Source organism: Antechinus flavipes, chromosome 2 (genome assembly GCF_016432865.1).
Source record: "Antechinus flavipes isolate AdamAnt ecotype Samford, QLD, Australia chromosome 2, AdamAnt_v2, whole genome shotgun sequence".
NCBI lineage: Eukaryota > Metazoa > Chordata > Mammalia > Dasyuromorphia > Dasyuridae > Antechinus > Antechinus flavipes.
Genome location: NC_067399.1, coordinates 260,475,529 through 260,488,928, shown reverse-complemented (window position 1 = coordinate 260,488,928; position 13,400 = coordinate 260,475,529). Strand labels below are relative to the sequence as shown.

General features: G+C 36.2%; 1 protein-coding gene across 1 annotated transcript in view; it reads left to right on the top strand.

The window, feature by feature from the left end:
- Positions 1-2,038: 2,038 nt before the first annotated feature.
- Positions 2,039-13,400, top strand: part of RABL6 (RAB, member RAS oncogene family like 6) — an 81,434-nt gene continuing 70,072 nt past the window's right edge. The window contains exons 1-2 of the mRNA XM_051976952.1: positions 2,039-2,600; positions 11,822-11,956. Coding sequence (XP_051832912.1) covers positions 2,471-2,600; positions 11,822-11,956 — 265 coding nt within the window. The 5' untranslated portion in view covers positions 2,039-2,470. The remainder of the gene's footprint in view (positions 2,601-11,821; positions 11,957-13,400) is intronic.

The following is a 13,400-nucleotide window of genomic DNA, read 5'->3' as shown; positions in this document are numbered from 1 at the left end:
TTACAAAGGCAGAGGTTTTGAAGTTTTGAGAGTAACCAGGGACAAAGATCCCTGGGTCTTTATAGTTATCTCCTCCATGATTAATAAGGGTTGGATCACATGTTGCAGTAAGAAAACATTAAGAATCTTGAAATTAGACTTCTTGAGCTGAAGTCCCTACTCGACTTTGGGTCAGGGACTTTGGATAGTCATTTTAGTGACTACCTCATTACCTTACTCCAGTACTTTAATAGCTTAGTCTCCCTGCCATAAAACTCTGTCCATCCTCCACTCTTCTGTCAAAGTCATCTTCCTAAAGCCCAGATCTATGTCAACTTCTTCCCTCCTCTCCCTCCCATCTGCATTCCAACTCAATAAATTACAATGGTTCCTTATCAAATATAAAATCTGAGTCTTAGTTGCATTTTAAAAATGAAAATAACATAGCATGTACTAGTTATATTCCCAGGATGGATGAGAGAAACTCTTTATAAAGGGTAAAACATTGATTGAAATCCATTCTTTTTAAGTTATGACCTCGAATAAGCTATCATCTCTACATTTATTAATATCATGTGAGATTATGTAAAATATGCAACTTTAATGATCACTTTGATGATCCCCTGACATATCAACATGAAACAAGGTGTAAAAGAGGAAGACAGGTTCAGGAAAGGTGCTTGCCCATGAAGGACCTTCACAATCTGGCTCCCAACTACATTTCTAGACTTAATCCTTATAATTCCTATTCATATATTTTTATTATAACTGGTCTACAGTTGGGCCATCATTACCAATTGACTCTGGAAGAGAGAGAGGCTGATCATTTTGCATGATACTGTCTCACTTAAATCCAATTCACAAGCAAGTCAAGACATTAACCTCATAGTGTCATTGGTCCCCTTCAAGAATGAAGAATGAACAGTAAGTATTGCTTTTATCTTTATATTCCCAGGGCCTTATAGAGAATCATACACACGGTAGACACTTCTATGTTTGTTGATTTGAATATCTCATGTGAAGTTTGGATTCTCTAACTGACACCCATCTGTGAATCACATTTTGCTGATTGCACTGAATCATTGAAAACGATAGGATCTCTTCAGTGAGATCAACAGCTACACAGAAATTGCCCTACTAATTCAGGAAAATCTGAAAGTACATTGACTAGATGACATCATCTATTTGTAATGAGGACCAAAACCAGTCCCCCTTCATGAGGCCGCCTTGGGTAGAGGGAAAGAAGTATATAAAATCCATAGACGATATTTAAGAGACTTGGGGTTCCATAGCTAAGTAAAATCTGGGGCAGCATTTGCAGTCAGGTTTTCCTAACTCCAGGGGCAGTATACTATATACCGTGACAGATCAAGATCAAGGTCAAGAATTCAAATTTCATTCTTTTCTTGGCACTTTATAAATAAAGCACCTCTCTATTTTGAAGTCTTGCCAGTACGAGTGGGAAGGGAAGTTGGTGGACTAAGCTGGAAAAATTCTAGATACTGAAGTTCTCAGGTTCCACTGGATAGAATCAGGTAAGTGAGATTCCTCAAAGTGTGCCTTCATGTCCTGTGTATCTATCTGCCTTTATTACCTTTCTTGGGAGGGGGTGGAGTGGGTCGGTGAGAGACTGCTCCCCAGTCTCCAGGAAACGTCAATATACACATCTGAATGTTTCCTCCTCTATAAAATGGGAGTAATAGAAGCACCTGTCTCCTAGGGTTGTTACAAGATTCAAATGAGAGAACATTTTGCAAAGCCCTTTGCAAGCATTAAGGCTTGCGCCTGGAGGTGGAGGATCTCTGAGATGAGTGGGGGGGATCTGGAAGAGAAGGCTGAGTGTTTAGGAATAACGGAGAGATCGGGCGATTCTAGAGATGTGCACTCTACTCTTGCCCCCTTCTCTCCCGCCCCCAGCTCCAACCGAGGGGAAAGGGGAGGGGACTCCGTTCCTCAGCGCACTCGCCCCGCCCACATTGCCACGTCCCTCACGGGGCCCCGTAGCCGGTGCGAAGCTCCGCGAGGTTCTCTTCTCACAACGCTCCCCCTCCCCTCCGCCCGAGCTGGCCCAAGATGGCGACGCAAGCGAGCGGCTGGTGGCGGTGCCGAAGGCCGGGGAAGCTGTGCTACGTCCTGTGAGGACCCCTGGAGCCGTGGCCTGAAGGCCAGGAGGGAGCCTGGGCGAGGGCTAACCTGTAACCGTCTCGATCCGAGCTGCAGAGACTAAAGGTCCGACTGACCATCGTTTCCTCCTCCGCCTCCGGCCTTTAAGAGAGCTAGCCAGAGCTCTGCTCGGGGAGAGGGGGGCCAAGAAGAGGCCACCCTACCAACTGTCCCCCAGCCTTGCCCTCTCTCCCCCCTCCCCGGGCATGGTCCCCTCCCCGTGCCCGCCCGGTGCTTGCCCCTCCCTGATTGAGGACGCCGGGGGAGCCCTCTGAGTCCTCCGGGACCGTTGTAGGGAGGGAGGCGCAGAGCTGGGGAGGGGAGGAAGATGTTTTCTGTTCTCAAAAAGCTGGTGGGGTCGGACCAGGCTCCGGGCCGGGACAAGAACATCCCCGCGGGCCTACAGTCCATGAACCAAGCGCTGCAGAGGAGGTTCGCCAAAGGAGTGCAATACAACAGTAAGTGAGGCGGGGGGAGGGAGGGGGAGGAGGAAATAGGGTGAGAGGAGAACGGTGGCAGGGAGGTCGCCCCTTAGCCTTAGAGCTCCGAAAACTCCTGCGGCCCCCCACTGCCTCCGCCAACTTAGGGAGTCCCCAAGGCACTTGGCAGTCAGTGCAGAGCTACGCTGGGGATTGGGAACCTCGGGGGTCTCGAGCTAAGAGGGACCGGCTGCCCCCTCCTTTTATGGGGATGGGGGGAACTAAGCATCCTGACTTTTCTTTCTCTTTTTTCATGTACTTACGAATGGGAGTGGGAGGGTGGGAGCAAGAGGCTGGGTTGGGAATTTGGAGGGCTGTTAACACTAGACAGAATTACACCATGTCAAAGCTGGAAGGATCATGAGATTTAGTTAGAATGAATTGATAGATGAGCTCATCCGGATCACAGGTTTGCTGGGGCTTTAAGCAGGAAGAGCCCATTCGGTTCATAAGCCTCCTAGGATTTAAACCAATTCAACTCCTTGACTGAAAGATCGGTCGGGCAGAGGGAGAATATGAAATGACCTGTCCAAGGTCACACTCCTCATGAGGGAGTAAAATCAGAATTGGAGCCCAGATCTTTGCATGCAGGATCATTGCACACTTCACACGTTCCCAGGGACTCTGTGATTCCCTCTGTGATCTCTCCCTCTCTCCCTCCCTCCCTCCTAGCTAGCTAAAATCCAAATCTCTGCGGGAAGCCGTTCCCAATTGTCCTTAGTTCTAGAGACTTCCTTCTCTTACTTATTTTCAATTTACACTGTACAGAACTTGCACATAGTTACTTGTATATTATCTCTCCATTTGTGATTTGTGTCCCCAAGGCTTAGCAAAATCCTTGGCACGTAATAAATGTTTCTTGAGTGACTGATTACAGCTTTTCTTTCTGCTAGTTCACCTCTTTCCCCTATACATAGATAATGCCCTTTTTGAATCTCACTAAAGGCCTGAAGTAAGGAAAAGGGGAAATTCTGTTTAATTCAGCAGACATTTATTAAGCACTATCTGCCAGGTTCTATAATATGTCTGGAAGATTGAGTCATCTTCATTGGTTATATTCTTCAGGATGAGTTTTAAAGGATGGTGCCAAGTTTAAAGAAAAGTAAAGTAATGGTCAGATTGAATTAGTTCTGGTTTCTAGGTCCATTTAGTGTTCTGTGTCTGTTACAACTCCCCTACCTCCAGATTTGTAAGAATTTGCAATTATGTGTAATAGACAATGTGACCAGATTCGATTCTTATTTTGTTTTTTAAGAATCAATTTAAAAATATTTTTGAAATCTATTGAGCTGACATACTATCACAAATATAAGTAACCAGGACCAAGAGTAAGTTAAAATGTATTGAAAACTAAAATATTGCCCTTTTTCTAAACATACACATATGTAGTGGCAGTTTTTATTGGAACATATCATCTATATGATTACCCATTTAATGCACAAGGTAGCTTAGTAAGAAATTGCAGGATTTGGAGCCAGAGGCCATGGTTTCAAACTCTTGCCCTGACTCTTAATTACCTTTCGTGTAATTGGACAAGAAATTTGATTTCAAAATACCCATTTCTAAAATGAACAAATTGAATTACACCAAGTATCTTACAATTCAAAAATAGGTAATCCTATGTGTGTAGAAGTTTACAAGATATACAGGTGACAGTTCCTTCCTTCCAGGAACTTTCAGTCTTTTTAGGCTTAGTTTTATTTAAACTTGATTGTATTGTCTTGCTAGGAGGTCCTGTGCTGTACAATTGTATAATCATCACCAAATTGAAATTATATAAGCCAGATGTGACTCTTAATACAGTGATAATTTTTTTTGGAAAAGTGAGAAAACAGATATTTTAAAATCTGCAGTATGTAACATTAACTCTATGCTTACTGCCTATATATATATGTATGTATGTGTATATATATATGTATAGCTTTGCATATAGCTAAATTCTAAATAGCTCTGGATAGGACATAGCTCATTCTATATGCTTAGTAAATGGAATATTGATGAAAAAGTCATGGTAGCAGTTTTGATAAGCTTCTCTTTGGTTGAAAAATGTTAATGTTATTACTTACTAAAGCTTCTGATGGGGATTAGTACAGTGATCTGGATAGCATTGGCTATTTTGCCTGAGAAACTACTACCTACTTTGAAAAAGTAGCCTCTTGTTCTGACATGATTTTGAACATAATTCTAGAAAATTTTCCCAGAGTGAACTTACTCGTAATTATTGTGATTTTAAATTAATACATCATTTTTTAATTAATACATCTTACATAATAACTTCTTGTTTATTGATCCATGTGCTTATTCTTTATTAGTCTTAAATTTCATATGTGCATTTGGGGAAAAAACATTTTTGACAATTAAGTTTGACAAAATCATAGAAAGAATCTCAGAGGCCATAGAAGTCAATTCCCTTATTTTACAGAATGAACAGGCCTAAGGAGATAAGGTGACTTGCTTAAGATCTCACAAGTAGTGACAGTCACAATTTTAACCCATATTCACTAACTTTCATTTTTAAAATTTTTTTTTTTTAAAGAAGCAATTGTGTGAGATTATGCTTAGTAAAGCTCCAGAATGCATGGATACTCTTATTGTATATAACCTGTTATTCGTAATGAACAAATGATAATTTAAAGATAATAAAGAAAGTGAGAATTTAAGATTTTCATCATGCTCAAATAAGGTAAATAAACTCTACAGCTCCTAGACATTACATTTTTGTACTCAGGTAAGTTTTTTTTGTTTGACAAATTGTTTGACATTTGATTTGGCTATTTTGTAAGACAACAAGCATTATTGACCACATTTAAAAGCTTTTATGTTGTACTTTGTGTTTTTTTAATAAAATTAGGGAATGGAGGAAAGTCCCTTTTCCCCTTTCAAACAATTTTCCTAGTAATTTGCCTTCGTGGTAGGATAGAAATATTTAAAAGATGAACAGAAGAGTTTTCTCATATTTAAAAATAAAGTTCACTGTGGTTGTATTATAGCTATAATTTATTTTCATTTGTTTCTTTCACTAACTGTTTAAATTTATCAAGGTAGAGGAATGAAATCAAATAACTACCTTACCAAATAGTTCATATAAATTAGTAGGATCTGTGTTTAAGCTCCAGATTTTCCCTTAAGCTATAACTCATCATTAATATGACACTGTGTTTTAAAAAATATTTTTTTTAATGTCTTAATTCCTTGGAAATTTGGAGCAACAATCTGGAATCTCTTCTCTCAGAAATGTGTGTTGTTCTGTGGAGGTCGCCCACTAATCCTGAGTGGGCTGAGAACTAGGAATTTTTGTGTACTTGTTAAGAAGAAAAAAAGGGAAAATATTTGTTGCCTCATGGGCTCTCAAAATTTATAGAGAATATATGGTTCAGTTGCCTTGTGAGAGCAGTTTTGATAAAAAGTTAAGATGGAGGCACCTTTTGTATACAATTTTTTGGTTGCTGTCTTGGGCCTTCTCTCTTCTCTCACTAAACTATTGGTCAAATTCATTTGCTTCCATGGATTTAATTACTATCTCTATGCTGATGATTTTCAAATGTACCTATCCTGCATAGAACCCTTTGCTGTTCTCCAGTCTTGTACCTCCAAGATGTAAGACTCATCACCTGGAATGTCTCATTTTTAAATGTCAGGAGCTGTATTTAAAATTAGGTCTTCTTGAGTCTAGGTGCAGCACTCCATCCTTTTCATCACCTAGCTTCCTCACTAGGGATCAGGAAAGGCTTGACTTTATAGAAGGTTTAATATAAAGTACCTTACCTGAGTCTTGAAGAAAGCCGAGTATTCCAAAAGATTTAGATGAAAGTACATTTCAGCTGTAGAGGCAGGAGATATCTTTAAAGTCAAAGGAATAAATAGGCAGACTCAAAGGTTTCTTGCAGATCCAAATCCTATAATCATTTATTTGTCTTGATCTATCAATTTATATTTCATCTGAGACAAGTGAATGATCTGTTCTCGTTAAGAAATATCTTATTTCTTATAGAGAATAAGATGTTGAAATACATTGTTTATGTATTTTTTTGAACCTGCTAGCAGTATATATCTGATAGTAATTATATTGAGGTTTTCATAATCTTTTCCTGTTTCTCTTTTTGCTGATTTTAGATTTTCTTCTTAGAACTGAAATTTTACATGTAATTCTTTTTCATCTGATGTGTGCTGGTATTTGGCTTCATTTTTTAATGATTTGGAATAAGTTGGTTCTATTATGAAATCTCTGCTTAGTCACCCCTTCTATTTCTTGTAATCAGACACATCACCACCTTTGAGCTGCTGATTTAAGTAAAAAGAAGCCTTAATATAGCATAATATCAATTACTTGATTGGATATGAGGCAACGGATGGTTTCATTTCCCTTCCCAAATCACCTTGACTGAATATAGAAAATACCTCCACTTAAAAACAGATATTTCGGCAGTTGCCAAAACTTTTCTCCCAAATAGATTCCACACATTAAATTTATACATACAGCATACATTAAAAATGTTAAGTAAAAAGAAACTTCATCCAATTCAAATTCAAGAATTTACTTGTCCTAGGAACCTGAATTTTTTAGCTTGTAATTTGAGAGATATAGGCCAAAAAAAAAAACAAACTCCTCAAACATTTCTCATTAGGATATGTTATATTTTTTAAATAGAACAAAAACATCCTAGGCTGGGACAGCTAGGTGGTGCAGTGGATAGAGCACCAGCCCTGAAGTCAGGAGGCCCTGAATTCAAATTTGGCCTAACACACTTAACACTTCCTAGCTGTGTGATCCTAGGCAAGTCACTTAACCCCAATTGCCTCAGGAAAAAAAAAAAAAAACCATCCCAGGCTAAAAGGTGCTTACTAACTATTGCCTTAATCAAGTAAGTCAGTTAATCTCTTTAAACCTCAGTTTTCTTATCTGTAAACTAAGACTATTGTACTAGGAAGAGCCTAGACCTCTTCCAGGTCTAAATCTATAATAGATTATATACATGAAATAGTTAATAGTGCTAATTGGAAAAAACTATCATGTTGAAAGATGGAGTTCAAATTCAGCCTCAGATAATTATTTGTTGTGTGACCTTGAGCAAGTCACTTAACTTTGTTTACCTCTGTTTACTCATCTGTCAATTCAACTGGAGAAGGAAACAGCAAACTACTCTTTGCCAAGAAAACTCCAGATAGGATCATGAAGAATCAGACGTGAATGAAAACATCTGAACCACAACAATTTTATTTCCCCCATATAATAAATTTTTTTCCAGTTACATGTAAAGATAGTTTTCAACATTTACTTTAATAAGATTTTAAGCCTCACATTTTTTGTCCCTTCCTTTCCTACTCCCCAAGATAGCAAATAATGTGATAATTAGATTATTCGTGTGCAGTCATAGTAAACATTTCCACATTAGTCATGTTGTGAAAGAACCACTATAACAAAAAGAAAAAAAAAATGAGAAAGCAAAAAGGGAGAGTGGAGGACTTCAATCTGCATTTAGATTCCATTTGTCTGAATGTGGTTATCATTTTCCATCATAGATGTTTTTGAATTGTCTTGGATCACTGCATTGCTAAGAAGAGCGCTAAGTCTATCATAGTTGATCATCATACAGTGTTGCTGTTATTGTGTACAATTGAAAAATATTTTTACAAAAGTATAATTGAATATCAGTTCTATTATTGCTGATAAATCTTAGGGAGATGTGAACTGGCCTTTAGAATTAGAAAATTCTGTTAAATAAGAATGCAGGCATATTGAAAGTGATGCCTATTACCTTGTCAGGCTGAAGGAGGTCAGATAAAAATTGTTATAAATGGCCTACATAGAACTTTTAGACCAGTAAGTTCTAATACTAATAGTAACTATCTAAAAGAGATCATTTGGGTTTTTTTTTTTTAATCTGGTGGAATAATTGATTAGTTTATTCTGTGTTATAATTTAAATTTTAAAAATTAATTTAATATCACTCTACCTGAAAAGAATATAGGAGACAGCAGAGGATAAGGGAAATTGTTATTGGAAAAAACAAACAAATTTGGACAGACAACAAGAAATAGTAGAAGATTGAAGAGCCTGGTATGCTATAGTCCATGAGGTCATGAAGAGTTGGACATGACTGAACAATAACAACAAAAACACAGATATCCTGTTATTTTTATATTTATCTCTCTGGGATATGCTTGATGCTATTTCACTTTTATCACCAGGGGATCTAAATTCCTAGTAGAAAAATAACATAAATTCATACCCTGGTAAATTGTGTAGTGCCAAAGTTTTAAATCATTGAAGGCAGTTTGCAGTTTATAAAACTGATGAATTTTTCTAGCAGCACACTAAAATATGAATTAGATAATACTAATTTGGCACAGGCATTATAGTGGTAGTCTGGACCAATATTGATTGCTAAACTGAGATACTGCCTATATTTTCTAGAACTTCATTCAGATGATAGTGAATATAGTGTCCAAAGAATTCTGAACTTTCTCACATTCCTCTGCATAATGGCTATGTGAAGAAGGAACACATACAAATGATTACAGGTCACATTTTAAAGGGAAGCAAACTGAAAGAATAGTTGTATTGGAGAAGAAACATGAAGTTTAAATATACATTAATTGATAAAGATAAAATTTAGAAAGTAATTAAAACCTTAAAACATTATGTAAATAATGTTATTATCGTTATAACATCCAAAGTGAGAATAAAGAGTTTGAGGCTAGTACAAGTAGAATATTCCATAGTTTGTGAAGTAAGCAAGGGAAAAGAATAAAGATTTGGAATATGTTTCCTCGGAGGAAAAGGGAGACTCCAACAAATATGTATTGACTAGAGACTTGAAATAGGTATAAAACTTCTTGAGTCCCTGTCTCACAGCCATAACAGGTTCACATAGTTAAACATATAATGGAACATTATCTTGGACCCATGATTTAGAACATTGCCTTAGCTGTGTTCCCTCTTAGTATGCTGTTTTTCTTCTCTTAGTTTCAGTATCCTCATCTGTAAAATGAGATTAATGGCATTTGTCTAATAGGGATGTTGTGATATGTGTGTATAATATATTTAAAGCTCTTTGTAAACCTTAAAGTGCTGTAGAAATGTTGATTATTATCTTTACCTGTTTGCTGGAGAGTTAGTAATTACTCAGAAACTTTTCTTTCCTTGTGGCAAAGACAAATAAACTGTTCTTCTAGATTTTTATTACCATTTATTATGAATGCATTTGGGAAGTATTGCCCTTTTTTGGCCTGGTTTCAGGGGTATTAATAATTTCCATATTAGCCCAAATCATTAATTTCCCTATATAAAATCACTATCACTGCACTAATATCTTTTTTTTTAATTTAATTTTTATTTAATAATTGCTTTATATTGACACTCGTTTCTGTTCCGATTTTTTTTTCCCTCTCTCCCTCCACCCCCTCCCCTAGATGGCAAGCAGTCCTTTATATGTTGGATATGTTGCAGTATATTCTAGATACAATATATGTTTGCAGAACCGAACAGTTCTCTTGTTGCATAGGGAGAATTGGATTCAGAAGGTATAAATAACCCGGGAAGAAAAACAAAAATGCAGATAGTTCACATTCGTTTCCCAGTGTTCTTTCTTTGGGTGTAGCTGCTTTTGTCCGTCATTTATCAATTGAAACTCAGGTCTCTTTGTCAAAGAAATCTCCTTCCATCAAAATATGTCCTCATACAATATCGTTGTCGAAGTGTATAATGATCTCCTGGTTCTGCTCATTTCACTTAGCATCAGTTCATGTAAGTCTCGCCAGTCCTCTCTGTATTCATCCTGCTGGTCATTTCTTACAGAACAATAATATTCCATAACATTCATATACCACAATTTACCCAGCCATTCTCCAATTGATGGGCATCCATTCATTTTCCAGTTTCTAGCCACTACAAACAGGGCTGCTACAAACATTTTGGCACATACAAGTCCCTTTCCCTTCTTTAGTATTTCTTTGGGATATAAGCCCAATAGAAACACTGCTGGATCAAAGGGTATGCACAATTTGATAATTTTTTGGGCATAATTCCAGATTGCTCTCCAGAATGGTTGGATTCGTTCACAACTCCACCAACAATGCATCAGTGTCCCAGTTTTCCCGCATCCCCTCCAACATTCATCATTATTTTTTCCTGTCATCTTAGCCAATCTGACAGGTGTGTAGTGGTATCTCAGAGTTGTCTTAATTTGCATTTCTCTGATCAATAATGATTTGGAACACTCTTTCATATGAGTGGTAATAGTTTCAATTTCATCCTCTGAAAATTGTCTGTTCATATCCTTTGACCATTTATCAATTGGAGAATGGCTTGATTTCTTATAAATTTGAGTCAGTTCTCTATATATTTTGGAAATGAGGCCTTTATCAGAACCTTTAACTGTGAAAATGTTTTCCCAGTTTGTTGCTTCCCTTCTAATCTTGTTTTGCACTAATATCTTAATAACCATCATTCTTTAAATACTGGGAAAAGAGTTGAGGAAGGGGCAAGTTACGATAATAAGTATATAGCACAAATGATCCATGAGATTTTTTTTTGCACCATTAAAAAGAGTCACAGACTAAAAACATTTGAGAACTATAGTTGAACTGAAAATATGCTTTTGGTTAGGAAGGCAATAAATTTATTTGTAAACTCTTTATGGAAAAGACAGTCCATTTACATAAGAGAGTAATATTAGTAGTCATAATGTATTATGTTTGTGGTCTAGATTTGTAATTATATTGGCATAAGAGATTTCCAATGTGATAGATCCTTCCATTGGTATGGATGAAATTTTAACTTCAGTTGCCCATATTACTCATAATCCTATATTTTGTATGTGTCAGAAACTGAATTTGACCCAGCATTTCTACTCTCTAAAGCCAATCCCCTTATCCACAATGCCAATGCGAATATTGCCTCAGTAAATTATACAACTCTTTAAATTGAGATGGAGAATGTTCTAGGTACTTAAGACAAGAATTGGGAGAAAGGAATTAAAAAAACTTTGAGAAGCTTGATGCATATCATGGGACAAAGGAAAATGGACAAGATGAGATACCAATAATGGGTTTGGTAATGATGTGGTCACAGGGGCAGATAAATGGTTTGGTAATGTCTGATTGTGGACTGTACAAATGAATAAATGAAAGTACATACATACATTTCTTTCATATGTTTGTCTTAAACATTTTTCTCTTTCCTTTTATTTTTGACCTAGTGAAAATAGTGATCCGAGGAGACAGAAACACAGGAAAAACCACCCTCTGGCATAGACTACAAGGGAAGAAGTTTGTTGAAGAATATATACCTACACAAGAGATACAAGTCACCAGTATCCACTGGAATTATAAAAGTAAGAAAGTATAGGGATCCTGGGTAAAAATGCGTAAAATCTCAGGTGTGATTGGTAAAGTAACTTGAAAGTCTTGAATGCTAGGTAAAAAAAAAATTTGAAGCACTTGTAATTTTCTTTCTAAAAGATTTATATCTTTTTTTTTTTTTAAGCTTTCTTTAAAGGCAACTTTAATTTCTTAGGATTCTGTAGAGATTTACTTGCCCATACCACAAAAAGGGTATTTCATTTGAATTTATTTACCTTTAAAGAGTTTTAATAGTACCTAGGTAAGTTTTTTTAATATTTTGTTTTTCCCCAATTACATATAAAAACAATTTTTGATATTCTTTTTTATTTTGAGTTCCAAATTCTATCCTTCACTCCATTCCCTCCTTCCTCCCTGATTCAGTAAGCAATATGAAATGGATTATATATGTGTAATCATGTAAAACATTTTCATATTAGTCATTTTATGAAAGAAAACTCAAAAAGAAACAAACAGTTGAAAATAGGAAGCTTCTTGTCTTTGGACTGTCATGAGTTATTTCTCTGAAGGCAGATAGCATTTTTCATCGTGAGTTCTTAGAGATTGTCTTTATCATTGTATCACCAAGAATAATTAAGTCATTCAATTGTTCATCATACAGTGTTGCTGTTACTGTGTAGTGTTTTCCTTGTTCTGCTCACTTAAGTCTTTCTAATTTTATTACATTTATCATTTTACTTTTCTGTCAGTTTTTTAACCAATCTGATAAGAGTGGTGACTCAAAAGTTGTTTTAATTTGCATTTCTTTAATCAGTGATTTAGAGCATTTTTTTTTTCATTAAAGTATAGATAGCTTTGATTTGTTTGAAAAGTGCTTCTTCATATTCTCTGATCATTTATCAATTGGGGAATTACATAGATTTATAAATTTGATTTCTATATATTTAAGAAAGGAGACCTTTATCAAAAATACTTGCTGTAAAATTCCTATTCCCTTTTCTATTTTCCCTCTAATTTAGGTTACATTGGTTTTGTTTGTGCAAAATCTTTTAATGTAATAGAATCCTTCATATACTCATATTTGACAGGTAAACTATTCCATGCTCCCATGGTTTGCATTTTTTTCTGGCTCTATAAAATACAATTTTTGGTAGTTTGATGCCACTGAATAAGTAATCAAGTTAGGTAGAATTATCATTTTTATTATATTGGCTTGGTTTACCCATGAGCAATGAATATTTTTCCATTTCTTTATATCTGATTTTATTTGTGTGACAAGTGTTTTGTAGTTGTGTTCATACAGTTCTTAGTTTTGTCTTGGCAATCAGACTCTCAAGTATTTTATATTGTCTACTGTACTTTAAATGGAACTTCTCTTATCTCTTGCTGGGTACTTTGTTGGTTATACATAAAAATGCTGGTGATGTATCCTGCAACTTTGCTAACGTTGTTAATTATTTCAACCATTTTTTTAGT